Source organism: Bos taurus, chromosome 4, assembly GCF_002263795.3.
Source record: "Bos taurus isolate L1 Dominette 01449 registration number 42190680 breed Hereford chromosome 4, ARS-UCD2.0, whole genome shotgun sequence".
Classification (NCBI taxonomy): domain Eukaryota; kingdom Metazoa; phylum Chordata; class Mammalia; order Artiodactyla; family Bovidae; genus Bos; species Bos taurus.
Window position 1 is genome coordinate 95953769 of NC_037331.1, and position 25893 is coordinate 95979661.

Below are 25893 nucleotides of genomic sequence, written 5' to 3' on the forward strand. Positions count from 1 at the left end.
TGTGTTCAAGGCCCCCGGCTCTCAGGCAGGGGAGAGATGGAGTGTGGCTGGCAGGGATGCTGAAATTTACTGAGAAATCTGCCACTTGCTCTGAGGCTATCAAGGAAGACACTTTCCTGGTGGGGATAATAGCTGCTTCTCCTCCCCGTAGGGGGTCGCTCCAGGGTACCTGAGGACAGCCACCAGCTCTGCCGCCTCGTCTCTTCGTGCGTCTGCCTCACTGACACTTGTTCTCACTTCCCTCCCCATCAGTTTGGCAGGTTTTTATCGCACTGGTTTCGGTGTATATAGACGTTCCCTGGGGAGTGCAGCAGTTGCAGTACACATACCATATACAGTCACGCAGACTGATGGAGACACACAGAGTCAGACACAGGGGAAGGTGTGTGTATGCACACACACACACACCCTAGGGAGATACCCAGAGTCATGCAGAAGAAAGGAAAGGGACAGACGCATGATATAGCCCAGCAGGAGACAGGCAGACCTTGACAAAATGACGCTGATACCTAGCAGGGCGCACTCAGCCACTCCCAGAAAGTACACATGGAAGGCGGCCCTTGCTGGACAAGAAACAAAGCGGAACTCAGCTATCCATAACAACAGAAACAGTATCCGGCTATGGAATTATTCAGCTTGCAAATAACTGTAATAGTAGCTCCATTACTCTCTTCACTTGGGAAATTCCAAATATTGTGGTAATTCTGTACCATAAATAGGGTGGAGACCAAGTATGTTTTTCTTATTTTAAATCACAGTATCACAATTAGGAATATTATGTATGACTAGCACATGAGAGGAGAAGGCAATGGCACCCCTCACTCCAGTACTTTTGCCTAGAAAATCCCATGGACGGAGGAGCCTGGTAGGCTGCAGTCCAAGGGGTTGCGAGGAGTCGGGCATGACTGAGTGACTTGACTTTCACTTTTCACTTTCATGCGTTGGAGAAGGAAATGGCAACCCACTCCAGTGTTCTTGCCTGGAGAATCCCAGGGACGGGGAAGCCTGGTGGGCTGCCGTCTATGGGGTCACACAGAGTCGGACACGACTGAAGCGACTTAGCAGCAGCAGCAGCACATGAGATGTATGATATTATTACTTAAGAGATAAAGTAGGCTATTTAAGTTTAACCAGCAAGTTTATATAAGACAAAACACAAAGAAAAAAATAGTTCAAAACAGGGCAAAAGTCATGGCAGTAATAAATGGGACTGAAGTTTGCTGGTGGTGAGGGGGGTGTTTCCTTTATCCAAAGTGTAGTCTTTTCATTAATTACCTAAGTTCAAACTTAGGAATTAAGATAAGCAATAAATCATTTGTATCAGTCCTTCTCTTTTCTAACTCTGGCTCAGTGAAGACACTGGGGGTTCATTCATTCATTCATCAGAATAAAGGGTTTAAAGTTGAGGTTTAGACGGATGAAAAAGACAAAGAACTGTCCTCCATCTGCTGACAGTCTAGTAGGAGGGAAAAATCAAAGTCATCATTTTGAGCTGTTACTTCTATGCCTGTTTTCTGGATGTTCTTTTTTTTTTTTTTTTTAATCATAAATGGATATTGAATTTTGTCCAAAACTTTCTCTGCATCTATTGAGATGATCATATGGCTTTAGCTTTCAATTCGTTAAAGTAATTATCCTTCAACTAAAAATAGATAAATAAGAAAGTCATCACGACTCAGTTGGAGAAGAGCTACCATAGAGGTGTAAACCCCGGGTCAGGAACAACTCAGTGGAGAATGTGGCAAAAAAGCTAAGCTTTAAGGGACAATAGAATATTAGCCAGATGAGAAACTGAAGCACATTTTAGGAGAGCCGACATCAGTGTCATCAGCCCATACCCTGAGCCTGTAGTCCTGGCCTGCAAAGTGTTCCAATCCTTCATGACTCACTCACTTGATGCCCTGGGGCCTGCTATATCTCCAGCTACATGTATTTACCAGGCTGCTCCTGTCCCGTCAGAGCCGCAGGTTGTGGGTTCTTGATTTGCTTTCCACTAGGACTGGATCCCTGCTCAGAGGCCTGCCTTGACCTTGACCTGTGCTCCACCCTTCATAGATAACCCAGAACCTTGATGCCTGACTCCACACGCAGCCAGTTCCACACACTCCTGGTGCAATGTCATAAGAATAAGAGCCTCTACTTATCGAGTCCTTACTCTGCCAGGCTTGATTCATGCTGATTACATGCATTACATCATTTGATCCATGGAACCACACTACTGGATTTTATCATTACCTCCATGAGCCAGCTGAGAACAAGGAAGCTTACAAAGCTTAACAGCTCCTGAGATCAGAGTTAGCAAATGGCAGGACCACGGTTTATGATCAGATATCCTGAAAACAAGGCCTGGTTATTTACCCGTCTTGCTACCTTACCACTCCCCACTGAGAATCTGTAACCCCAGTGGATTGTTGGCCCAGATATCAGGGCTTTGGAGCTATGATTTGGGTGGCAGCCACCCCTTCTCCATGAAAAGCAGCGCCATGATGGATGAAGGCCTTGACTCCATCTACTCCTGCCTTCTTCCCAAAGTGCCCATAATCCAGCGCTCCCAGCAGGCCTTTCGGGTCAAGCCTGAATGGGTGCTGACCACTAACTGTGCCCTCAGGGAAGCAGGACAGCTGAGGTCAAGAAACTTAAATCCCAAGGCACCTATCAGAGGGGGCTCCACACAGCTTTTGTATTTTCTTCTTTGGAAGTCTTTAAGTCTCAGGTTCAGAAACCTTGGCTTTCAGGTCATGTAAGAAATCCTGAAGCATTCAACACCTGTAGAGGTCTTGGGTCTTCTCTGAAGAATTCATTCCACAGAGGAAAGCTACTTCCTCTCAGCATCCAGGGCCTTGGAGGTATGCAGGGAGGGAGAGTGTAGGCCCCACCAGAAGGGAATAAGGAATGAAAGCAAAGGAGCAGCTTCATACGGGTCCTGACTCCTGGGATAAAAGGCTCCCCGCTCAGCCCCACCTCAGGCCATTCCCCGGCCATGGCAGCCTCAACCAGGACACCACAATGAGTCCCACTGTGGCTGAATAGGGGGGTCTCACACCCCGGGAAGATGTCATCGAGCTCTGGGGGAGGCTGGAGCTGCTGTGGGCTCCCAAGGCATAATGCACAAGCCCTGTGGGTGGCATAATGTGGTATTTATCTCCCCCACTCTGCAGAGAGGGAACAATCTAGACTCTGTCAGCAAGGTCCTCTGGGGAGTCCAGGCCTCGCTAATGAAGATGAATAAGACGAGGAATCTGCCTTGGCTGCTCGGAGCTAATGTATACATATTCATGGGCTGGGAGGACAGCTCCCAGGACGACCCATCCTCCAGAGAGGCAATGGAGGTAGGGCCGTGCAAAGCCACACTTGGGATGGGGCATTTCTTGCAGGGTGGAACACTCTGTGAATTAGGGTACCACAGGACATACCCTTAAGTGGACCAGATTTCCAAAGGAAAATTGATTCCTCTGCCTGCTGCAAACTTATGAGCCCTGATCTACACTCAGGGACCCCTGAAGAACTGAGTTCTCAGCTGAGTTCCAGAAGTAACTCCAGCTTTGCCATTTCCTACTCCACCTCAGCTAATAGCCATCCCCACACCGTATTTGTTCTGCCTGGCATGGCCGCATGGAATTTGCTGGAGGTTTCATGTTAGAGTTCTTGCTGCTGTTGTTCAATCACCCAGTCATGTCTGACTCTTTGCGACCCCACGGACTGCAGCATGCCAGGCCTCCCTGTCCCTCACCATCTCCCAGAGTTTGCCCAAGTTCATGTCTGTTGCATCGGTGATGCCACGCATCTTATCACACAAAGGCTCAGGACACATGCCACAGCATCTCGTTTCACACACATGGACCTTTTCAGAATCTCCATCCATCTGACTCTTTCATGATCTGCCCACAACTATTTTTGGGGGGGTGACAAATCCTTGCCCACCATAGAACTCCAGGGTCCGTGACAGTGACTTTGGCAGCAGATTATACAGTGTGTAGGAAAACCTAGACCAGAAACTTGAGCATCCGTACCGTGTTTCTTCAAAAGAGGGCAAGTGTTGGCCCTGCCCCTATACACACCATCACTCTGAACTCAGTAGATTTGTCTCTGACTCACGGATATTTTGATATGTGAACCATTTCATTCCCTGTTTTGGTGCACTCAGCCTCCATCCCCAGGCAGCAGAACAGAAAGGATACACACTGAGCCCAATAAATCAAACCCCCTCTCTGCCGCCAGCCTCCTGTAGGTTTCCACGGAGCCACAGGCTAGTCTTTAGCGGCAAGATGAATTTCTGGCAGAGCGCAGAGAGCCTTACCTGCCTTTCTGACATGATGTAGAGCTGCTCGCGGTCCTTGGAGAAGGCCATGTCCCGGAGCACGGGGCCGGGCTCCACCACCTGCACCGTCTCATACTGCAGGGCGTTGCCCCTGGGCCCGTCTACCCGGATCTGTGGAGGAGAGGAAGAAGAGAGTTCAGATGTGAGTTCAGATCCTGAGCCGCCGTATGTCCAGCCTCAGCCGGAGCTTCCCTCCCCATGGGCAAGGGACGGGCGGTGAGCCCAGTGAAGGGAAGTGAAAGTCGCTCAGTTGTGTCCGACTCTTTGTGATCCCATGGACTCATCCAGTGGAATTCTCCAGACCAGAATACTGGACTGGGTAGCTTTTCCCTTCTCCAGGGGCTCTTCCCAACCCAGGGATCAAACCCAGGTCTCCCGCATTGCAGGCGGAGTCTTTACCAACTAAACTATCAGGAAAGACAAAAGAGCGGCGCATGCCCAGCAGGAGCCTCTCGTGGGGAATGGCCGAGACGCCGAGACGCGGTGGAGAGAGTGGGGGGCAGGGGGAGGCGAAATCAGGCTGCACTCGGAACCTGATGTCTTCTCTCTGGCTCACTATGCCTAGGCTCACAACTTTGACGCCTTGCTTGTGTATCTTTGGACAAGAGGGTGGGGCTGATATGGGGGAAGAGGAATCTGGGGATGAGGCAAATGGGAAAACTGATGCTGCTTCAGATCACAGCATCATCCTACAACAGAAAGGCAGTATCATTAGCTACATTTGTTAGCAGAATAAATCTGGATGTAAAGATATGGGCTGATTCTTTGAAACTGGCAGCCAGGATCACTGCTGCCCTTCGAGGAGAAGCCAGAACCCCCCAAAATTCACACCAGGTGGACTTGTTCTGTCTATGAACCCACTGGCTTATGCTTCAGATTCTGGAATACATGTAGGGTCCCCAAATACCCTAGAGTTTCTATTTATGTCCCCAGTGAAGGGCATGTGGGCATTCCAGGAAAATGTGTTTTGGGCATGAGTCATTCTCAGTCTTCCAAGAACACTTAACAGACTAGGTCATCTCTGGGCCATCTAACAGTCCTTCCTAGAACTGTTGGAACAATGTGAAGACCATGAGGAAAGACTTTTGTCCACATTCCCCAAGGCTGAGGACTAGTCTAGAAAAGATAGGACTTTCCCAATGCCACCCACTCCCTGATTCAAGGTGCTGGCCCAGGTCTTCAGGATCATCACCAGTCTGGGCTCACAGATTTGCCATGACTATTGATGAGCACTAATATTTCCATCCACATAAGTTGGGATCAAACATTACCATCCATGTAAGAATGTAGGAAGTGAGGAGAATGCCAGAGGTAGATGGGGAGAAGCGATAGCTAGATCACCAAACTTGATCAGTTGCCATTTGTACAAGTCTCTATAAGATAATGCGGTGTAATTTTAGAAATTTCAATAACAAACTAGAGAAACTAGAGAAACAAATTAGAGAAAAAATATAATATTCCAAATTATTAGAAAATTATTCCAAAAATAATATTCCCATTATATATTCATTTTTAATTTTAATAGGTAATTCTTAACCTTTTATGAGCTCAAGGAGAATGGCAGAGCTATTCAGAGGAATTAAGTTACAGAAAGAACACCATATTAATACCATCTGATAACATCAATTCATCCAAAAGTGTGCTGTCTCTCCTTTCTGTTAAATTCACTGAACTCTGACACCAGGGTGGTGTGTGACATATGTATTTGATTTGGGGTTTGTGCTAGCCTTTTTGCTTGTCTTCCTCTTAAGCACAATTTTTCAGCCCTTCCTAGACATCAGGTACTGGGAGATGATTTTACACATGATTCCTTATTGATATAATCTTCTCAAGAGCTTTTTCGTCCTGGCTTGCATGGCCCCTCCAGGATCCATTCCAACCTCTCTCACCTTTTAGGTGGGACTGGACCCACCCCCTGCTTCCTGGGCTGGTCTTTGATGGGCAGAAACAAATTGGTTTAATCTCACTCTCTGGCCACAGTGGTGGAGAGAAAGCAGACCCAAACCATTCAACACTTGCAATTAGAGTGAAGCAAGGACTATGTCTTGTGACAGGGGGAGAAAGCACCTCCCCTCACCCTTCATAAGATCAGGTAGCTCCCAGAACTATTGGCAACCCTCTTGTTATAAGAAGAGGGTAGGGGGCTGGAGCCAGGGAAGGTCAGGGACAGAGATGAAAAGCATTGGTTTTTGGTGATGTCCCTGAGCCACTGAATCAAAATAGCCCCAAAGGCTATCATGTGTCCAGGCCTTTCTAGCTACTCAGGATATTTCCTTATTGTTAAAGTAACACAAAGGTTTTCTGCAATATCTAATGATATGTTCTGATAGAATAGATGGGGAAAATGGGACACAGCGCATTAAATAACTGCCCTGAGCTATCAAATCTGACAAATGAATGAGGATCCAGTCTGACCCAGGAATCCGTATTTTTCCTACCACTCCGGTTACATGAGGGACACTGTTCCTTGATGAGGTTCACGTTTACTTTCTGGGGATACCACCAAAGGCAGGGGCCTCCGGTATGTACAAATTCCAGAGGCTTTCATCAGTTATTCCCAATTCTGAAGCTAAAACACTTGTGCTTGACAGATATTTATTTTTAAAATGAAGAAATGAATGAAGTTCAAACTCTTCTTTGCAGATTTCCCATTAAGCTCAGGACAACAACAAGAATGGAAAAAAAAAAAAAAAAAAACTGGTGAAGGAATTAAGAAGAGACATGCTTAGCTGTTAAAATCCAAATGCCTGGGAATCCAGTAGCCCTCCTCCTTCTGTCCCCACCCCCAAGCCACCAAATGTCCACCCCAAGCAGGTCTTTCCTTAATCTGAATGAAATGGGAGCTCATGCAAAACCAATTGGGATTACCACCCAAGTCTGACTGTGCGGTGATGGCCTTGGCCTCCAGCCCAGCCAGGCTGCCTCCCCAGCTGTGAATCACCCTTGGAGCAGCAGCACAAGAGTGATCCTGTGCAGCCTGGCTGGTCTCCAGGCCCTTAAGGCTGCCAGCAGGAGCAGGCACCCCTCGGGGATGCTGGCAGAAAGGAGTCCCCTCCGGTGCCCTGTGTTGTGATCCCCGAGGGAAATTGGATTCAGTGCCTAAGTGACTGTCTTTATCATTTGGCTCCACCTTCCCTGCTCTTTAGGATGAGGTGATGGGCTGGATGTGGACATCAGAAGAAACTAGGAGAACTGGGCAGGGACAGAGGTGTGGACCAGGGAGCACTAATGCGGCCAGTTTTTCCCGGCCTGGAGAGGCAAGGCATGGGGCAATGGGACCCACCTTGCCCACTCCTCCAGGGCAGGAAATCAGTAATTGAAAAGGTGGTTATTCCCTGCACATCAACCCACCCAATCCATACTACTTGTTTCAGGAAACAGAAAGGAAAGCATCCATTCAATCTGTCTGCTGAAAGAGTCTCACACAAGACATGGATAACAGGAGTTTGTGATGGGATGTGCTGAATGATGGACAATTTGATGGACAGCCATCAAATTAAGTAGGCTGGACTAGCTGCTGGCTCTTGGGCAACAAGAACTGCTAGCAACTTAGTGGCTGCTATGTGTCAGGCATGATGGAAGGCATTCTACATGTATTTATCTTCTCATTTAAACCTCACGGCTCCATGAAGCCTTAATATTATTCCATTTACAGGAATAATAAGGCACAGAGAGGTTTTAATACCTTGTTCATGGTCACACATCTAGTGATCAGCGTGGTCTGGACCCCTGCTGAAGTCTGACCAATTCCAGAGTCCACTCTTCAATGCACTTACATAGTATACCAACACAAGTTAAGCCAGGTCCTACTGGATCTATAAACCTTCGTCTCTTCTAGGAGTGAAAGTTGTTAATGATAAACAAGCATCACCCCAGGAGTGCTGGAGGAACCATGTCTATCTTCCACAGTCCTTTTGGGAAAGAATCATGCATATGAATGAAAAAGATGCTGTTGTAAATTTTCAAAATAACGATCCCTTATATTTTTGTTTTATACCTTGCTGAGAATGTTATTCTTAAATAACACTGTCTCATCTGATGGCTATACAATTTTTATGATGTTGACTGCCAGCATAATCATTCTCTTTTTATCAATGAAAAAACTGAGATGGGGGTTGTTTGGGGCCTTTTCTAAAATTCAGTGATAAACTAATGACAGTCAGGACTAGAACCCAGGTCTCCTGATTCCTAGCTCAGAACTTGCAGTTGAGCTATTTAGATTTTCCCTGAGCCTTTGACAAGGTTCCACATGAAAAGGTTTTAAAAATAATGAGTCTCCATGGGACTTTGGGCAGTTTGGCCATGGAGAGAGAACCAACGTAGAGATAGAAAAAGACACATTTCTGCGTGGAGAAGTGGGAACTGGGGCACTCTCCAAGCAGTAGTGTTGTGACTGGTCTTATTTACTATTTTTTATAAATGGTCTGGAGCAGGGAGCAGGAACATTTACAGCTGATGCTAAGCTCTTTGGAAAAGCCAGAAGGCCCATGATGGAACTGAGCTACAGAAAGACGGTGCCTCCTCTGTGGGAACTGAGGGTGGAGGAGGAGCTATAATTGAGCAAATAGACCTGGGTCGTCACATCTTACAGTGGCAGGGATCATGCTCGGTGTATCCAAGGCTGCAGCCCCAGTGCCTAGCACAGGACCCAAGGCACGACTGGTGCTCAGGAAGTAGTTACTGACAGGTATGGTGAGAGTATGGAAAAAGGAACCCTTGTACACTATTGGTAGTGTGTAAATTGGTATAGCCACTGAGGAAAACAGTAAGGTAGCTTCTCAAAAAATTAAAAACAGACCTGCCATTTGATCCAGCAATTCCACTCCTGGGTATATACCCAAAGGAAATAAAATCAGTATCTCAAAGAGATGTCTGCCCACCCATGTTCATTTCAGCATTGCTTCCAATAGCCAAGATATGGAAACAACCTAAATATCTATCAAGGGATGAATGGATAAAAAAATGTGATTATATACATGTAATTCAGCCTTAAAATATAAATTTGGCCATTTTTGACAACATCAGTGAAACTGGAGAACACTTATGCAAACTGAAATAAACACAGAAAGACAAAATATTGCACAGTCTTGCTTATATATGTGGGATCTAAAATAGTCAGACTCCTAGAAGAAGAGGGTAGAATGGTGGGAGGGGAAAACAGGGAGATGTTGGTCAAGGCATGCGCTTCCCAGGTGGTGCTGATCGTAAAGAACCCATCTGCTAGTGCAGGAGACAAAAGAGACTCAGGTTTGATCCCTGGATCAGGAAGATCCCCTGGAGGAGGGAATGGCTACCCACTGCAGTATTCTTGCCTGGAGAATCCCATGGACAGAGAAGCCTGGCAGGCTACAGTCCATAGAGTTTCAAATGATCAGACACAACTGAAGCAACTTAGCATGCACACATGTTGGTCAAGGGATATAAAGTTTCAATTATTAGATGAATAAGGTCTAGAGAGCTGATGTGCAACAAGGTGACTATAATAATAATACAATACTGCATACTTAAAATTCATGAAGAGGGTAGATATTTAGTGTTCTCATCATACACACACACACACACACATGAGGTGGCGGATATGTGAATTATCTGAATTGCAGTGATTCAGTTCAGTTCAGTCACTCAGTCGTGTCTGACTCTTTGTGACCCCATGAACCGCAGCAGGCCAGGCCTCCCTATCCATCACCAACTCCCACGGTCCACCCAAACCCATGTCCATTGAGTCGGTGATGCCATCCAACCATCTCATCCTGTTGTCCCCTTCTCCTCCTGCCCTCAATCTTTCCCAGGATCAGGGTCTTTTTAAATGAGTCAGCTCTTTGCATCAGGTAGCATTATTTCACAATATATGAATACATGAATCGAAACATCAAACTGTATACCCTAAATATATACAATATTAACTTGTCAATTGTACTCCACAGATGGATAAAGGGCTTTTCTGGTGGCTCAGCAATAAAGAATCTGCCTGCAATGCAGGAGACATGAGTTCCATCCCTGAGTCAGGAAGATCCCCTGGAGAAGGGAATGGTAGCCCACTCCAGTATTCTTGCCTGGGAAATCCCGTGGACAGAAGAGTCTGGCAGTCTACAGTCCATGGGGTCGCAAAGTCAGACATGACTTAGCAACTAAACAACAACAACAACAGGGATGGGAAAAGCAAGTAGTTACTAAATAACTGATCAACTCCCTCCAGGTAAAACAAGCCGCACTCTACCAATCAGAGGATGGACTCTGAGCTGATTAAGGCAAGATCACGGTAGGAAGCAGGATCGAAAAGGCAGAGCTTGGTTGTTACCATTTACTGCTCCCAGTACCCCACAGCAGCCAAAAAGTCCAACAGAATGACCGGCAGCTTTCACATGGGATTCCAGGGAAAAACAGGCAAACAGAAGCCATTCTCTGGACCAAGTTCTCCTAGATACAGAAAATCATGTCCAGTCCACCTCTGGTAAGTTAGAACAAACCAGACGCCTGAAACTTGGGGACAGCCTGGGAAAGATTCCCCCAGGCCACAAAGACACAGCTGAGATGAAAGGAGACACAGTGGCCGGTGGCTCCATCACTATAACAGGGGCCACCCTCAAGCTTGGGAGGGGACAGCTTAGAATAAACAAGATTTATTGTCTTACGCATTAGGACAAATAAAATGTATTCTGTTATACAGCACAGATGATACTTGCATATCAACCAGGCAGTGAGAAAGAATGAAAATAGACATTGATTTAAGGTAGAAAATATAAGGAAACCCCTCATGTCCATTTTGGTGTTTAGAAGATGTTATTCTCTGAGGCTGACACCAAGAAGGAGACTGCACCCTCACCCTGTGTGTTCCTTGACAGAGCGACAATCTACACTCACTCATCATCCAGCGTGCATTTATGGAATGTGCAGTGTATACTAGACTCCGAGCCAGTTTCTGGAGATCAGTGAGTGCCTGCCCTGCCCTCTGGGAATGTGCGTGTGTGTGTGTTCAGTCGCTTAGTCATGTCTGACTCTCTGCAACGCTATGGACTGTAGCCCACCAAGCTCCTCTGTCCATGGGATTCTCCAGGCAAGAACAGTGACTGGGTTGCCATTTCCTCCTCCAGGGGATCTTCCCAACCCAGGGATGGAACTTGCATCTCCTGCCCTGCAGGCTGATTCTTTACTGCAGAGCAACCAGAGAAGCCCACCCTCTGGGCTATTAGTCTTCTAATGGGTTCAGATTTCACAAGGATGAGGCCAAGCAGCAAATGCTATAGCAGAGAAGTGTTCAAAGGCCTCTTTTCCTTTGTCCCAGGAGATCTGGCCAACTGACTAGGCTGTAACCAGGAATTATCAGCCCAGCCCCAGTCGAGGCTCAAGGGAGCATGTGCATGTCACAGAATAACAGGGCCACCGCGTGGCACCACCAGCCATGAGAGTTTGACTAATACAACACTTAGTGGGTAATATCAGATTCATTCAAAGACCCACTTCAGAGCCGAAATCTCTTTGGTCAGTAGGAAGACTGATCTAAAGGAGCAAAATGAGTGGCACTAACAGATTTTACAAAGATACGCTGGCAGAGGGAGGCAAGAATGAACACATGAAAAAGGGGGAGACGGGGAAACTTTTGGCCAGCTTCATGAAGCCCTGTCCTGAGGAGACAGCACAGAGGTGTTCTCCAAGGCCTGAAGGGTGAGGTGTCACTTCAGGCCTCACCACAGGCCCAGTGGAAGGTCCTAGACAGCACGGGACAGCAGCAATAGAGTGCTGGCCACAAATGCGGGCCACATGGGCAATTAAAAAGTTTCCAGCAGTGGTTACATTAAAAAATAAAAGTGTTCGTCACTCAGTCATGTCCGACGCTTTGTGACCTTATGGACTGTGACCCCTCCAGGCTCCTCTGTCCATGGGATTCTCCAGGCAAGAATATTGGAATGGGTTGCCATGCCCTCCGCCAGGGGAGCTTCCTGGCCCAGGGATAGGACCTGGGCCTCCTTCATTGCAGGCAGATTCTTGACCGTCTGAGCCACCACCAGGGAAGTCTCCCAAAATAAAAAGGTAAAATTAATTTTTTCAGAAAGTGTTCATTTTTACTGATTTCTCTGGCTGTGCCAGGTCTTAGTCGCAGCATGCAGGATCTTTGTGGCAGCGTGCACGATCTTTTCAGTTACAATGTGGGATCTTAGTTGTGACACTGGTGGGGGGTGAGTCTGTTTTTTGTTTTTGTTTTTTTTTTTAGTTTTGGCATGTGGGGTCTTAGATGGAGCATGCAGGATCTAGTTCTTTGACCAGGGATCGAACCCAAGCCCCCTGGATTGGGAGCTCAGAGTCTTAACCACTGGACCACCAGGGAAATGCCCAAATTAATTTCAGTAATCTATGTTTTTACTAACCCACTGTGCCCCAAAATAGTATCCCTTGAACATGTCTATAGTATAAACATTGTCAATGAAATATTTTACACGTGTTTTTCATGCCCCGTCTTTGAAATCTGATGTGTATTTCACACTGACAGGGGAACTCAGTTTGGACCAGCCACATTTCCGGTATACACAGGCCTCCTCACCAGTCCTTCGCAGCCGCTCGGTCTCCAGCCTAGGATTAATCTGCTTGGCCCCGCTTTCCCACCAGCCCATCCAGCAAGCAGCACCGCCACCTCTCCACCCCTGGCACGGTGGGCATCTACGTTGCCAGGCAGAACTGCTATTAAAACATCAGCGGGGTGGCCTCCGCAAAGGTCAGCCATCCGGGGAGCTCCTGGCAGCTGCTTGTTTGTTTATTGGAACATTATCTGGGCCGGGCTGTTTATTTACATCCATTGAAGAATTGAGCAATAAATATCGTCTCCTGGTAGCAGGCAGATGCTTGCATTAGAGCATTCTGGCTGCCGTCTTGCTTGAAATAATCTCCCTAATGAGCAAACAGTGCTATTCATCCTTAAAGATGCAGGCCACCCCAGGATTCCCCTTTCCTCTCTCCTCTCACATCCTCCCCAGACCTCCTGGTTAAGGTCTATGCCTGCCAGACCTCCCGATCAGGCCCAGGAATAAGGCAGCAAGGGTGGGGGTCTCACCTGGCAGGCAGGGATGTGAACTGAGGCTGGAGACGCAGGGTGGGAGCAGACTAAATCTAGAAACCAGTGTCCCGGGACCCTCTGAATTCTCCACCTGGACCCCTGTGCCTCCAATACAGAGGCATGTGAACCCAGTCTCTGCTGCTCCCCTCAAGAGCCTCAAGACACGACTGCGGCTCTCCTGGGTGTCCTGGTCTCAACCTGTCTCCCACAGAGGCAGAGATAGAATAGCCGTGAGGATCCTCGGTGGGAAAAGAGCGGCCAGGATCTGCTTCTCTGGCACATACGGGGTTGTGGCGTCTCCCAGGAGGGAAAAATACTGCAGCTTTTGGATCTTACTTATGCAGTTTATTTTGTTGGTCTCCAGAGGCTGACAGCACTGCAACCCTGGTCACTGTCACTCAGCCGCTTGCCACACAGACTGGAAAGCCCGTGAAAGGAGAACTGGGCACACGGCACAGCGCCCGCAGCAGGTGTGTGGCCGGTCTTGATCCTTGGTTGAATGAATGAGTGAACGGAGAAGCTCACTCTCAGCCCGAGCTGCCACACTGGGGACTTTTAGATGTGCAGACTCACTCACAGGCACAAACACACACACACCATCTCCATCCCTGAAGGTGAGGCTAGATCTCCACTCAAACACGGCCTCTAGAACTTTCCATGGGTCACTCTACGACAAAGTGATGGACGAGGAGGACCTGGAAGGGTGTCGTATGCCAGCAGGAAAAGAGACAGAAGAACGAGGCGTGACTCTCTTAGAAACTTGCTGGTGGTGGGGTTACCTCTCCTTAGGGCAAGGGGCCTCTTTACAGTCTCCGCATCCCTGCGGAAGAGCTGCCTGGTTCTCAGGGCAGTGGCTGGGATGACCTCTAAGCTCCCGCCAGACTGCCAGGGGCTGCAAGCCTGTCCCCTGCCAAGGACCGATCCCTTGGCCCCAAGTACTCACTGTTAATTCCTACAACCCGCAACCAAGGACTTCTGCAACAAAACTCCACTCATACTCACTTGAATTGTCCCCAGTGCTTTCAAATTTTTTTCAGTGGCATGCCCATTAAAAAAAAAATTTTTTTTTTTTAATTTATTTTGGAGAATAGTTGATTTACAAGGCTGTGTTAGTTTCAGGTGCACGGCAAAGTGATTCAATTACACATATACATACAGCCATTCTTTTTCAGATTCTTTTCCCAGAGAGGTTATTACAGAATATTGATGGAGTTCCCTGTGCCATACAGTAGTGCCCAGTGCTTTGAATTTAAAAATCAGAGCCTCTCCTTTTTTGCCTCTGGCCCTTCCAATCTCCTTCTCCTGCTCTACTTTCTCTTTTTTATCCACAGCACTTGTTACCATCTCACATGCTATATAATTTATTTCTTTATGATGATGATTATTTATCTCCCCGTAAACACCACAGAGCAGAAATCTTTATCTCTTGTGCTCACTGGTGTCTGCCAACCCCCTGAACCATGCCACATAGTAGGGGGGGGGGGTCAATAAAAATCTGTTGAATAAATGGAAACATTTAAACTACTCATCAACATCTTCCTTTGTCCCCAGGATGCAGATTTCCTTCTTATCTTATGACAAGGGAACAGAACAGTTGCGGATGTTCGCACTGGAAGGTTCAGCAGCAGGGGAGAAGCTGGAATCATCCAACCCAGACCCAAGGGGCCAGCGATGCCCATTCCTCCAGCAAAGTGGACCGTGCCACACGTCACAGGCTCACCTCCCTGCCTTGAATCCCAGGGCTTCGAATTCGAGCAGGGCCCCTGCTTCTGCATTCACCCTGCTTAAGCCGCCCCAGAATAGCACAGTGAGGGTGCTTTGTTTTGATTTCCTGATTCTAGCCAGGAGAAAGAGCTTGTAAAGGGAACTGCAAGAGGGTAAACAGTAATTAATTAGACAGGCTCTGCGTGCACATGAAGCCTGAACCGTGTTACAGAACACTGTTGGGACGACAGGTCCCTGTGGGTCTCCCGCTGAACACGCACAAAACTGAATGACGCTGTCCAGGTAGCCATTAGGACTTCTTGCCTGTATGGTCCACATCAGAGAAATCAGGGACAACGGTTTCCATCTCACCCCCCACCCCCGCCCTGCTTGGGGCATGACACAAAGAACATGATACAACTCCAGGAGAGAAAGACGCTGATGAAATAAAAAATGAAAGACAGTACGGTTGATAAGAAGGAAATACCAGAAAAAAGTTCAAACCAGTATGTTTCAAATGCAAAATATTTAAAATCCACTTCTCTTGCGGCATCTTCCCAATCTTATTGGAGAGAATTGCACACACAAGTTACTGGGTTGGAAACTTAGTGTGAGCCAGATTGTGACCTTAGAGTAGGCTGTACCTCCAAATCCTGAATGGCTTTTAGCTATGTGCCTCTAGCCCCAAAGGAGCATGGACGCATTACTCCCACTCCTGGAAAAACAAGCACCCGTGAAGAGACTGTTGATACATGCCTGCCACTCACTGCTGTGTGCTTTGCACAATCTGCTCGTTCTGTATTGCAGAAGACCAGCATCCCCTGGCTTCTGAGATGCTACGTGTAGGCAGAGAGTGAGAAGGTAAGCCCACGGGCAGACGGTGTGCATCCCAGCTCTGCGCTTGGGAACTGTGTGGCCTTAGACAACCTACCAAACTTTCCTGAGTTTGCTTTCCTCTTGGGAAAAAAAAAAAAAAAAACAGAAATAATCATAACAATTCTTGGTTGTTACTGTGGGAGTCTGATCATGTCCCAAGCATGCAAAATACTTAGCAGAATGAGGGGGTGATGGTTATGTTTCAATAAATGTTCAGTAAGTTTCAGTAATCTCATTGATTGCTAGGAAGCCAGTTTTAATGAATCTATCCCTGTGATCCCCACTCATCCCCAAGGGAAGCAGCAACCTTATGTGCTATAGAAAGAGAGGTTAGAGGATGTGGCCCCACAGAGTGGACTTTCAAATTCCAACAAGGTCACTTAAAGGAAGAGAGAAGAGGCCCCAGGGGTCAGCTGTGGACTATCTGAGCCAACCAGAAAATGGGCATCACCAGAGGAAACTAGGCCTGGAAGAGTCTGTGCCCATGATGGAGGGCTCAGACGGGCATCCCACCAATGTGGTCCAGAGACTGTCACACGATGCCTCAAGCCAGAGGAACTGTCCTAATGAGCCTGGTTCCACTCAGGCATGATTCAGAGAGCCAGCAACTTTATGGAGAAAGATGAAAGCAGCTTCATGCATACCGTTTGGGCAAGCCCCAGAAAGGGAAGTGGGGTACCACAGCCCAGCTCATGGAAAGGAGGAGCATCTTTGGGGACCCATCAAGGGTGGGAAGTGGACTCAGGGCTGGCAGGATGCTAAGGAGAAGCAGGGCCTGTTTCCTAAAGGTGAGGCAGTGGCACTGGAGACAGTCTCAAACCCAGAAGCAGGACGCTGGATTCCTCATGCCTACTCCCCTACTGCCTCCTCCATGAAACTCCACCCCATCCCCGGCCCTATATCCTCTGGGCTCAGAGGGCCCTCCTGCCAAGTGCGGAGGAGGCTATGTCCTCTCTTCTGTGCCCCCCACAACTGTTGCAGTCACCTATGGGTTAATGAGCAGAGGTGTATCCTGGCTGCAAGGGGCTGAGGAGCAGTCAGCATTTTCCTCCTGCTGGAAACTGAGCCTCCCCCAGAGTGGGACCCAGCAGCTGCTCAAGGTAGCTGTAGTGGAAGCAGGAGAAACCAGAAGCGGAGTGAAGGCTGGGGACGGATGGACTCTCACATGAGCTGTTACAGGAGTTCTATGAGTCTCAGCTGGCTGGGTCTTAGCTCAGAGGATAGAGCTTCTAGCAAGCAGCTTGGCCCAGAGTAAAGACTCAGGACTTGTGTTGACTGAACGAGGAAAGTGGGCTTTGTCTAGGTTTTCTCCAAGCTTAGAAGCAGCTGTAACCCCCACCCGCACCCCCCACACCTTCACGTCTCAGATTTTACCATTACTGCATGCCCCATTGCTCTAGTCCCTAAGGCCCACCCACCCAGGGTTCCCTGGTGGCTCAGACAGTAAAGAATCTGCCTGCAGTGTGGGAAACCAGGGTTCAATTCTTGGGTCAGGAAGACCCCCTGAAGAGGGGAAGGGCTACTTACTCCAGTATCTTGCCTGGAGAATCAATCCCATGGACAGAGGAGCCTGGTGGGCTTCAGTCCATGGGGGTCACAAAGAGTCAGACACAACTGAACGACTAACACTTTCACTTCCACTTTCTTCTCATCTAGGAATCAAGACTTGGATCCTCTAGCAACTTTCCCTCCTAGTTACTTTCTCTCCTGATCCCAACTGTTTCCATCTTCAGATGGTCCTTTGCATATTGTCATCTTTGCCCTAGAGTAGAACCAAACTCTGCCCCCCAGGCCTCCTCCCAGCTCTCCCCTTCAGAAACACCTCCCCGTCTTCCTCCTCATCACCTAGCAACCACCATCCACGACCACCCACCCACTTGTAGGTGCAGCATCCTCACGCCTCCACACAGCCCTGCATTTCTTGCCAGGCCTATACTTTCCTGTTTCCTCGAAGAATCAAACTGGTCCTTTCTCACAGTCCTGTTCACAGTCCTATTCACACCATGTCCCTCAGTTTCCTCTCTGCTTCCTCTCAACCAACCCACTCATGTCCCTCCTTCTGAATCTGGTCCAGGACACTCTTCCAAAGGCTTTCTCCATAACACCTGCCCCACTCTGAATGCCTCCCTGTTTCATATCACCCGCGGCCACAACAGCCCAACCACTAAAAGTTGTCTTGGGCTTCGGCTCCTGTGGACGCCCGTCCTTTGCTCTCCTGCTTTCAGTGTGTTCGTTTCAGCCGTGAGAATGTCAGCCCCTTGAGGGCAGGTCTATAGCATTGAGCTTAAGCACAGGGCTGTGTAGCCAGCCAAGCTGGAGTCCTGATTCTGCCCATTATTAGCCCTTATGACTTCACTGAAATATGGGGCTCAGAATTCTGAGCCCAGGGTTGCAGTCAGGATTTCATCAGGTGAATTATGAGTTGCTCTTACTAAAGTGGCTGGTGTATTGGGAGTAGGGCTTCCCTCATGGCTCAGGGGGTAAAGAATTTCCTGCCAATGCAGAAAAGTCGGGTTTGATCCCTGGCTCAGGAAGATGCCCTGGAGAAGGAAATGGCAACCCACTCCAGTATTCTTGCCTGGAGAATTCCATGGACAGAGGAGCCTGGTCGGGTACAGTCCATGGGGTCGTAATAGAGTCGGACACAACTTAGAGACTAAAACAACAACATGTTGGAAGTAAAATAATGCACATGACTGCTAGTGGTGGATAGTCAGTACTCACTTGTATTTAGTGAATTGGTCTGAAGATGGAAATGAGATAATGCCGTGATGGTGACAATGTAGCCGCCCACAGCCTCTAGTCCCCAACAGCTCTCTGAACACCAGAGTTGTTTAATAGGTGTTTAGTCAATTAACAAATGAATGCACAAATTCCAATCACAATGGGAAAAGATCAAAAGGATCCCAGGATCCTCAGAGACTCCCTCCCAAGTTTACATCTTTTTGATGTTCATCTCCAGAGGCCCACCAGTCCTCTTTGTAAGACCAAGGGCTGCAGCGGCAGCCAGCCCTGTATGGTTCCCGCCCGCCAGACCCTGCACTGAGCTGCCTGTGGGAAGCCCCATGAACTGGTGGCTCAGCCCCTAGGCACTCCTCAGCAATTTTCTTCGCAAACAAATAACCCAGGGAGCATCAGACAAGTGCGCGTCACCTCGACATCTGCTCTCTCTGATGAGCTCAGCTCTGGGTTCTTTCCCTGCAGCCTCATCAGACTTCTGGGGATCAGCCCTTTCTCATCCTAGGACAGCTGTGTGTGTTTCTGTGGGCCTAATAACAACCTTTGCTGACTTAGTGCTAAGGGCCAAGGAGCCAGCTACGTACAACTCCCCAAGACGGACTGGCAGCATCTCCAGCAACTGCTCACCCGACGTTCCGCGTGCCACCTCCCCCTTGGGAAGCATGTTGGTCAGTAGCCACCACCCCGCTCCTGGCTGAATGGCAGTGGGCTTGGAAAGCCCTGAAACAGGCAGAGATTCATATTTTGTTCACTTGAGATTTGTACCAGGATTTAAAGCCCCAGATTCTGAGCCACCTAAGATATATTTTGTGGTCAAAATGAGGGTTAGAACGTGTTTACTCAAGACACAGGTCACCATAACTCTCTCCAAGAATTCTCCCCACTGTCTCTGAGGATGGGTTCAATCACCACCTCCACCACCCAGTTTGCGTTCCTCCTGGCTTGCCGGGACCATGGCCCTTGGGACACCTCACAACATGGGGTCGTTATGTGTGCCCATCTTTCCACCTGCCCATGTGCTCCCCGAGCACAGCACTATGTCACGTTCATCTTCCCTAAAGTCACAAGGCCAGTGAGTGGAGCCCCAGACTGGAGTTTAAGTTTTCTGGCTCCAAATCCATTCTCAGCGACAGCTGACAGAAAAGTAGGTGTTGCTGGGTGCCCTAGCGGCAATGTCCATTATTATTATCTAGTAAAAACTTTCCGAATCTTCTTTGAAGAATAGACTTCAGTCCACTCAGTACTGCCTCACAGATCACCAAGGATTACTCAATTCTTCCTCTCTTTATCTCCACACATCTCCCCTGGCAGCCACTGCCTGCATTTTATATTAACACACACACACACCAGCAGTTCCTCTGAGCAAGAAACACTTGGAACTCTTTCAAATGAGAACCCCAGAACACATGAGGCCTGGGTGAGGCATGTGAATGGTTTGCAGTCAGCAAATCCGTTCCCAGAGACCAGGGGAAGGGCCTTCCTCGGGATCAGAATTCTGGGGTGGAGAAGGGCGTCCCTGTGTGGCTGTGACATCAGCAGATGGGGCTGGAATGCACACATGTGGAGAGTCAAGGGGCCCCAGGGCCAGGAGAGAGCTGGGCTGTCATACCACAAAGGGTCTTTTGACCACCCTTCATCCCGGGAAAACCACAGAGATTCTTCTTGAAGCTGCCCCCCTCCCTCAGCAGAAGGGCCTAAAGACACTGTCCTCTAATCCAACGGGTGACCTTTGACCTCAGTGAGGCGAGCCTGGAAAAGGCAAGAGGTTTCAGAGCTAAAGGGCCTCGAAGGAAAAAAAGAAATAACCAGTGCCTGTATGGAATACTCGTTCTGCCAGCAGTATGTGGAGTTAATTGCAGAGAAATGCATTTTAAAAATAAGATATTGGAAAACCATCCTCTCCGTCACTGGCCACAGTTATTACAATTATTTATACGGCATCACCATAGCGCGTGTTTCACAGCAATTAAACTATTGATCTTGCAGCTCTGAGGCGCTGAGCAAAACCCACTGCCACCATTCCTGCCCCTGTGGGCGTCGTCTGTCCCCACGCTCAGACGTGGAAACTGAGACTGAGGAGGAAGTAGCCAAGAGCAGAAGAGTTAGTAGTTGGAAAACTAATATTAAGAATCAATATATCGGGGACTTCCCTGACGGCTCGGACTGTAAAGAATCTGCCTGAAACGCAGGAGACCTGGGTTCGATCCCTGGGTTGGGAAGATCCCCTGGAGAAGGGAATGGCTACCCACTCCAGTATTCTTGCCTGGGGAATTCTACAGACAGAGGAACCTGGCGGGCTATCGTCCATGAGATCGCAAAAGAGTTAGACACAACTGAGCAACTAACACACACACACACACACACTGGTGGTCCAGAGGTTAAGAATCCGTCTTGCAATGGAAGCAATGCAGGTTCGATTCCTGGTCAGGGAACTAACACCCCACATGCCACAGGGCAACTGAGCCCCAGCACCACAACTAGAGAGCCCATGCACCACAACAAGAGGTCCCACGTGCTGCAACTAAGACCCAATGCAGCCAAATAAATACATATTAAAAAGGAGAATCAATATATTGACATGATAAGCTAATATTATCTTAACATAGCAATAGTAATATGGTCCTGTCTCCATTTGGCCGGCATTTAGTCCATCGTGATGTTATTTTCCAGGCTTGCCCAAGAAGTTACATAGTGCAGCTGAGTGATGGAGTGCATGAGTCCCAGGGGCTACAACCATGGACTCCAAACCCAGCCCCAGCATGAACTAGATACAACACCTCTTGGGAAATGAGTCAACCTCTCCTAGTATCCTCATTCATAAAATCTTAATAATAACAACACCCAACACATTCAGCTGACGTGAAGAATTCATGAGTTAGTAAAGGAAAGGCAATTAGCACATGGGCTGGAACATGACTGGGGCTAAACTCAAGTTTCCTGTTATCGTAGCAGCCGGTCCACAGGATTCTCATTCACCCAGGACGCTTCTCTCTGAACTCGGGGGTCATAGTTCCATCACTGGTGAGGGACCAAGGGTAGGCTTGGTCTCCTGTGAGGCTCTGAGATTTGCAGCAAGATAAGTAGCACACATTCTTTTTTTTTTTTTTTCCCTTCTTTTCTGATAGCCTTGAGGTAGGAGCTGGACCTGACTTCTCTTTGTGGCTGGTCACCTAGATGTGGGTAGGGGTAGTCCTTGGACACCAATCTCCCCTTCTGCCTACCACACTCCACCCCAGGAACATGCCCTCATGCCCCATCATTTTTCTTCAAGTTCAGAGTCAATATTAAGCTAATGATGGTTATGGAAAGTCTTATTTATGAAATGTATTTGATGTATTATTTAATGCATTTTGAAGATATATTAAAAGATAAAATACATTGAATAGTGGGTGTCTGGGAAGGTACGAAAATGATTCCACTTCATAAACCTTTTTATTAGGAAGTTGCATGCTCCTGAGCCAAAATCTCTTACGTTGGATGGCATGGATGTGAAGAGATGAGAAGCAGAGTGACGGTCACTCTGATCCCGCCTCCAGGCTTTAGGAATCAAGGAGATGGATGTTGGTAGGAAGTGGTGGAGACTGCAGATCAGTTACTGCTCTGGATTGTTCCACCAAGGGGCAAGTTGGGAGGAGAAACTGGTGTGGCTGGGAAGTGAAGTGTGAGTCAGATCTGTGGCATGAAGTCATGGAAGCATGGTCAATTGGCCTTGTCTGATTGCCTTGGAAATTCAGGACTGGTGCTTGGATCATTGCTAAGGGCTTGCCTTTGGTCACTGCCATTCTGCAGGCAGACTATGAAGTCATGACACGAGACGTTTCCCAGAGTCAGAATTTAAGCCACTGTGCCTGGCTGACCCTCTCGCCTTCTTTCTGAGGGTCAGGTGTGACACACTTCATGGATTACAAGGTACAGATCAGAAAGTCAGTGGTGAAAGGAATAAAGTCACATTTTCTGCTTCCCTTCATGTTGCCCCCAAACAACCACAAAGAGTCCCTCAGTTGAGAACAGGGAACATTCTCCCATGTCCCAGGCTAGCCCCTAAAATAGGCTCCATGCCTTAACCTACTTGAGCTTACAAATAAATAGGCAGGCATGTTGAAGAACACAGGAAAGACATGCCCATCGCAGCATCTTCTCTACATGGTCACCACTATCCTTGAATTCCGGTGGAGGAACATTTCTTTGGGTGAAACATCTTTTTATGATACAAATATTGTGATGGAGGGGAAGCTATCTTTGGGGAAAGTGAAAATGAAAGTGTTAGTCAGTTGCTCAGTTGTGTCCGACTCTTTGCAACCCCACGGACTGTAGCTCACCAGGCTCCTCTGTCCACGGAATTCTTCAGGCAAGAATACTGGAGTAGGTAGCTGTTCCCTTCTCCAGGGGATCTTCCCGACCCAGGGATCGAACCTGAGTCTCCCACATTTAAGATAGTATCTTTACCGTCTGAGCCACCAGGGAAGCCCATCTTTGGGGGGCATGAGGTAAAGTGAAAGGCCCTGGCCTGAAAGGGATACAGGAGATGAGTCCCATTGGCCAAGTCCCCCAATTCCTTAGGTACCGTCAGCAACATGGCGGGTTTAGATGCTCCTTCAGGTCCAGGTCATAATATAATTACGTAGCCTGTATAAATAGAATTTCTTAGCAGTTTTTTCATGACGGGAGAGAATGATTCCCAGGGAAAGGTTAACAAGGGGACAATATAAATCTGGATGACTCATAATGGAGAAGTGGGGGGCAGTTTCGAGGAACTAAAGAGAAATCTCATTTCACATTACAGTTTTCATGGTTTTGATTGGGGCTGGTTCTGGAATTTCTACCCAAAGTCTATGTCATTTTCAAAAATCTGAATTTATCTATTATTACAAAGAAATAACCCTCAGGTTTTATGTTTTGCTCTGATGTAAGACTTAAAACCAAGTGAAGAACTCTGAAGGTTGACTTCTTTCTGCTCACAGACCCTTTCCTTTGGTCGCCTTTGGTCAGCTCCACACAAGTACCCACCACCAGGGGTCGCTGGCTCCCTTCTGCTCCTTGGTGACTTCCTGCTTTTGCTACTATTGGTAGGAAGGGGAAAGAGGCAATAGAGGGAGGAGGGGAAAGGGTGCCAAGGGCCAGGAAACTTCAGGAAGAGAGAAGGAAACCATCCAGGCGTTACTCTTTGGGACCCAAGACAGGCCCCAATGGCCAGCCCAGCCTCAAAAGGCCCCAGGGGCTGAATCAGAAGCCCCCTACAGCCCTGGTCTGTAGACTGGAGGCCATTGACTGGATTTCTGCCCGCGACTCCTGGGCGAGTTTTATTTCCCATCCCTGGAGGTAGACCAGGAAAAAGCAGGACAGAAACACTTCTTTGTTCCTCTCTAGCCAGCAGGACTCTGCCCACATCAGCTTGATGTGTTGCTCCAGGGAAAGAGAGACCCAAAAAAAACCCCAGCAACAAAATGATCTCCAGCATTTAATTTCCTCCTAGGTTTCTAAGCAGGTACTTATTTCCTGGGCAGTTATTATTATTACAGACACCACATAAACAAAGGTGTCAGATAATTAAGAATAATCTTATCTCCCTCTACCCTAAGCATTTTCTTTACCCAGTGGGAAACAAACTCCTCCTCCATAGCTTCCCCTCCCTGACTTTTTCACTTATCACCTAAGATGAGCAGGTCGGAGGATCTGGGAGCAAGTGGGAGCAAGGGAGATATTTCTGTGACTGATGCTCGGGAAACAGGATTTCTGGGCTCTCTCGCTGGCCCACTGTGCACGACCTGTAGGAGTCTCTAGTTCAAGTTCATTGTGAAACATCTCCACGTGGAGGACTCACAGGGAATCTTGCAAGGGAGTCAAAGAGAATCTGGCAGGTTTCCCACCTTCAGTAATGTCTTGTCGACAACAGCTAAGATGCCAAACAGAATTTAGGAAGCAGTTTCACATCTCTTTTCTGATTTAATTCACACCACACATAGTAGGTGCACAAGAAACACTGGTTGATTTCATAAACGAGCTATAATTCTGACGAGATCGGGAGAGCGTTATTTTTAGTCACGTGTCATGTGTAAATAAACAGACTCAGAGAGGACACGCCTGAAGTCAGACATAGCTAACAAGCAGTCGTGGCATAATTTTCTACCAGCCCAACATGCTCTACTCCCCACACTAAGCTCCTCCTGCGGGAAGTGCATGCAGATAACTTGTACTTAAAAAAACTTTATTTCAACCTTTATCCAAAAATTGTAAAAAAAAAAAAAATGTTAAAAGTGTGTGGTGCTGAACTTCAGATGCTGACTTCTGACCACATAGGCAAGTGGGGAGAGACGGTCAGGATAGAACTTTAGAGTTCTTCCCACTCCTGGAGAAAAGGGAAGCTCAGAGTGTGGTATAGGGTTAGAACACCAGGGCTCAATGGAGACCCCCTTTCTCCTAGCATCAGCCCGGGATGCCACCCACCCAACCCGACCCTTCCAAGGAAAGGAAGGGATGGTTATGCGGAGAAGGTTCTTCACAAAAGAGTGACAATTGGAACTGACTGTTAAAGGAAGAATGGGATCCCGATGGCAGGAACTGCAAGGAAGATGGATCCTGGGACTGCCTGGCATGAGGGGTGGGTGTGAATGTCACGTGTGTGCAGCGGAGAGGGGCCAGCAACGGCCAGGCCATGTGACTGCAGAGGGACACAGAGGGAGGTTGGATGCAGGTACAACAGACTGAATGCCCTTTAAAGCACCAACCTTTCATCTGTAGGCAAAGGGGAAGCGTTGCATGTTGCAGAGGTGGAAACTGATAGAATCTGACTTGTGTGAAATAAAGACAGTATTCCTTCCTCCACTCTCCCAGCTTGGAGACCCTTCCTGGAAGATGCACACTTTCATTCCTTTAGCAAAGCTGAGAATCTGCTTATTGTCTAAAACAACTAAATATGAATCTTTCCCCACTGCCACGAGGCTGCAGACTTTGTGCTGGGAATGGATTGTATTGAATCAGCCACATCCTCCCAGTTCTCCTTGTGGCCAGGTCTAGCGTTCAAGTTAAGGGAATAACGCATTTCTCTGCACCAAGCTCTCTAACTGGGGTTTTGGAAAACCCTGATACTCTTAATATAAATGGAATCAGCCCATCTAGACTCACAGAAAGTGAGACTCAGTCACAGCATTGTAGCACTTTCCTGACGAGACAGAGACCCTGACTCTCCCAGGCCTCCAGGCTACGATTTTAA

The 25893-nt window shown here is 47.9% G+C and overlaps 1 protein-coding gene across 2 annotated transcripts in view; it reads right to left on the reverse strand.

The window, feature by feature from the left end:
- Positions 1-25893, reverse strand: part of PLXNA4 (plexin A4) — a 482520-nt gene that overhangs the window by 165508 nt on the left and 291119 nt on the right. Inside the window, exon 4 of one of the 2 annotated variants that reach the window (XM_005205749.3) lies at positions 4298-4429. In XM_005205749.3, the coding sequence (XP_005205806.1) occupies positions 4298-4429 (132 nt within the window). The remainder of the gene's footprint in view (positions 1-4297; positions 4430-25893) is intronic. The other variant, NM_001191504.3, reaches the window with a different exon arrangement.